The 4,112-nt window shown below is 47.0% G+C and overlaps 1 protein-coding gene across 2 annotated transcripts in view; it reads left to right on the forward strand.

Annotated features, from left to right (window-relative positions):
* The window catches only part of RBM47 (RNA binding motif protein 47), a 6,786-nt gene extending 6,711 nt beyond the window's left edge, over positions 1-75 (forward strand). For both annotated transcript variants that reach the window (XM_010155586.1, XM_010155585.1), the window contains one exon: positions 1-75. This exon is cut by the window's left edge and continues 19 nt beyond it. In XM_010155586.1, the coding sequence (XP_010153888.1) occupies positions 1-75 (75 nt within the window).
* The last annotated feature ends 4,037 nt before the right edge of the window (positions 76-4,112 follow it).

Consider the following 4,112-nt stretch of genomic DNA (forward strand, 5'->3'; position numbering starts at 1 on the left):
GCTGGCTACATCCCCCCGGCGTTCCCGGCCGCAACCATCCAGGTGCCCATCCACGACGTCTACCAGACGTACTGAGACTGTTGGCAGAGGAGGGTGGCGGAGAAACACACACTGAAGGAACACTTTACTATTTATGAAGAAAGAACCGGCTGCAAAAGAGCAAACGTTTGGGCTCGGTAAACTAATACAGAAAAGTGAAGAATGTCATAGACCCCCCGGCGTTCCCGGCCGCAACCATCCAGGTGCCCATCCACGACGTCTACCAGACGTACTGAGACTGTTGGCAGAGGAGGGTGGCGGAGAAACACACACTGAAGGAACACTTTACTATTTATGAAGAAAGAACCGGCTGCAAAAGAGCAAACGTTTGGGCTCGGTAAACTAATACAGAAAAGTGAAGAATGTCATAGAAAAACATGTTCAAAATATTTTCTACGCTTGAAGTTTTCACTAACTTTTTTTTTAGGCTATTTTTAAAATTTAACATGCCTGTATTCATACATTTCTAAAGGACCTCAATGCATCCAGCCCGCCGCTGACATGCATTTATACGCATCCTAGTGGGGTTGCATAGGGTCTTATTTTTTTTTTTTATCAGTTATATTTTCAATATATTTGTGGTATGAAGGTTATTTTTTAGTAACTCCTGCACTCCAGAGATGTCTATTTTGTAGTGCCTTTAATAATATAACAGCTATATATTAAAAAGCACACCTGAGCAGCTAGGGAAAGTTTTAGCAATATATTTTGAAGAATATATTCAATATTTAAAAAATACATACCTTAGAATTTTTTTTTTTTTAAGGAAAAAACAACAAGTATCTTATTTAAAAAATTATACTGGAAAGTGCAATTTGAAAAATGTGCAAGACCTCTGCATTTTTGTGCTGGCATTAATACAACTTGCTTGTTCGTATTTGAAATCAGAAGTAACTAATATTGCCCGTTTGGGAGAAAGAGGAAAAAAAAAAAGCCTCCTCACACAAACCTCTTCACGGTGTGATCTGCAGGCTTGTGTCAAGTAAAGGCTCTGATTTTTCCTTAACAACTGGATTTTCTATTTATTGAAGCTACTTGTAGCGGGGGCATGCGCAGAAAGGAGCAGCCGATATTTCGCGCGAGGTGTCTTGACTTAGATCTCCATCCAGTATAAAGCCCAGGCTCTTTCTCAACGCTCTGTTATTTTACCCTTTGAAGTCTGTGCCGTAGTGACTGAGAATGTATGCTGCTGTCGGCGAGAGCAGGCGCGCTCTCGCCGGGAGGCTGCGCAGCGTGACTTACCTATCGCTCTATCCCGCTCCCTGAGAAATTTCCGAGGTACTAGGGGTGGTAGTGGTACTGGAATTAGTGAAACAGGGCTAGCCTCCCTCCCGGCCTCCCTTCCACGCTTAATTCCCCTTCTCCGCTACTGGAGTTGTACATGCACATCAGGGGCGGGAGCGATTAGACCCGATGATTTTAAGACATAGAGCTTGTAAATATCTTTTAATATACATTTTTAAAGTCATTTTATGTTGCAGATTTACGTGGTATGTGGTTTCCCACAAAACAAAAACCTTTTATTGCGATGTTATAAAGAAGTTTGTTTTATTAAGAAGTAAATATATTATTGCAGTGTTTTGTGGCCTGTTTAAAGGCTTTTATTTAGTAGTGCGGTGAATGTAAAATATAGTAAAATGGTAAAGAACTATCTTGCCCGCTGTATGAAGTGCATCAGCCCCGCAGACAGCTCCGGTGACACAAGGTGCCAAGCGGGGAGGGAGTAAACAACGTTCCTTTGCTTTTCGTGCTGTAAGTACCAACTGAAGGGGTGTCGTATTGAGGGTATTTTGACAACCGAACCTCTTCCAGACCACGTCCAGCTCAGTTAAGTGACCTTTTAACACGCCTTTTTTTCCTTGCCTCAAAATTGAGTGGTTTTTTAGGTGCTCTTGCTCAGCCAAGCTGAGCTCCCTGAACCCCGTCGACCCCCCCAGCAAAAGCACTGTGAGGAGGTTAACCATTAGGTCGGACTCTGCCCCTCCGCGCCCCTTCCCGGCAGACTTTTATTGTCCGTCCCTGCGCCCTGGAAAGTGCAACCAGACCTTAGCCCCAAGGCCCTGCCCATCTGTAGGGCAAAAGGAGGTGATCCGGTCAAAGCCCCGAGGGGGAAGCCCCCAGCGGCCTCCTCCCGCCCTCCGGCCAAGGCCTTGCACGGCTCAACGCTGAATATTGTCGTGGGTCCATGGGCTCTGCACAAACACCCCTGGGGTCTGGAAAAGGCGGTCCAGTGGTTTGGATCTCTGCCAGCCCCTTTCCGGCCCCATGGCCAACCCACAGAAGGGGGATGAAGGGTGATGGCTCCCTTCCCGCTCATCCTCTCCCTGCTGCAGGATGATGGTCCTGCTGCTCACAGAGGTGACAGGGAGAGAAAGGAGTCAACAAGGGCAAACCCCGAGGTGTCCCAGGCCACCGGTGGGTGCTGCCTGCGCTGGGGCGGGACGCTGGGATGCAGGCAGGACGCGGGGACGTGGGGACGCAGGCAGTCGGGTCGTGCTGAGCCTCCCGCCCATGCCTTTTACACTTGTTTCTAAACCATTTCATGTACACTACTACTGAGGTAAGTCTGAGAACTTGAAATGTGAACATCTTTAGGTTAAGAACAAACTATTCAAAGAAAAAAAAATATATATTAAAAAAAAAAACTACTAGTGTGCCTTATTCTCAAAAGAGCTGATATTTTAGGTGTTTTATTGTATCTCTGTTCTCTGTATTGTCAGAAGCCTCTGAGTTTATTTAGTTCTTGCTCCATTTACGGTACATTTCTAGGATGTAGTGAATAAAGCATTCTTTAAAAATGGAGACTGTTATTTCATTGCAACACCCCACTGCCACGTTTAGCCATTCTGCCAAGGCTGTGCTCCCCTCTGAGCTGAGGAGAAGGTGTCTGGGGCAGGAGGGGAGCGGGGTGCCACAGTCAGCATCCCACAGGCTCCTGCGGGGAAAGGAAGATGCACTGTCCCACCATCCACAGAGGGTGGCGACCTTCCCAGCAGGCATACCGGGCATCTTCCCATTCTTCCAACAGCTTCCCATCAGCCTAAATCTCTCCTCACATCCAGTTTAGAGTCAGCACCTGGATGTGGATGGAGCTGGAGCTGGCATCCACCTCTGCTTTCCATCCCCCCAGCGCACAAAACCCCTATGGCTCTGCTGCAGGTCCTCGCTGCAGGGCAGAAGGCTGCGGACTGGCACGTCGTCTTCATCTCAGTATGTTCCACCCTTCAAACGCACAGAAACCTAAGCTGCATGTCTTGGCAGTCCTCCAGAATCCCTGACTGTTTCCTTGGTGTAAGTCCACCCAGAGAAAATCTGCTGCAAATACCAAATCTGGGGAGAAGAGCAGCATGAGGGAGCGGAGGTAAACTGAGGCAGGACAGACAGATGGGAGAGATACTGGCCACCAAGGCAGGGACTAGCACTCGTGAATGATCTGAAAGAAGAGACCAGAACAAATACTACATGAGCTTCTACACCCCTTGTAAGAAAGGAAAAGTGTCTGCAACTTCCTAGCTCTAGCAGCATTTCTCCTGATGCAATTAGGACAAGGCCCTTTATGCCAACATGCCTTGGATTTCCCAAAGGATGTTAATCATGAGAGGTTTCCCTAGCCTTTCTTTTGTGCAAGAAAATGAAAATACCTGGTTGGGGTTTTTTTTAGGATTTAGGATTGGGGGTAGAGTCACCTAATTTTGCCTGTTTTCCCCATATAAACACTGCAGGTTTGGTTTAGGAGTCCGTGTGTCCCAGAAACATACCCACTACCAGGTCAACGTGTCTTGCTCAGGGAATGTATAATCAACATGATGCTAAAAACCGTTTTCAAGGCGGTATAACCACATTAGGACTTTCCCTGTCAGACAAATCATCAAGTCCCACAAGAAGACTAACGTCATCCCTCAATTCATTGCTGACCTTTCCACTTACTACAGGTCCACCTACGTGTACTTGGTTGAGAAAGAAACCACAGCCCTTTACGGCTGTGCAAAGGTGAGGCAGGCCCTTCACGAAAGGCAACATTTTCCATGCGAGGTGAAGAAATGTGCCACGCTGAAACGTGTTTCTGACTCTTT

Source organism: Eurypyga helias, unplaced genomic scaffold (genome assembly GCF_000690775.1).
Source record: "Eurypyga helias isolate BGI_N326 unplaced genomic scaffold, ASM69077v1 scaffold177, whole genome shotgun sequence".
In the NCBI taxonomy this organism is placed as follows: domain Eukaryota; kingdom Metazoa; phylum Chordata; class Aves; order Eurypygiformes; family Eurypygidae; genus Eurypyga; species Eurypyga helias.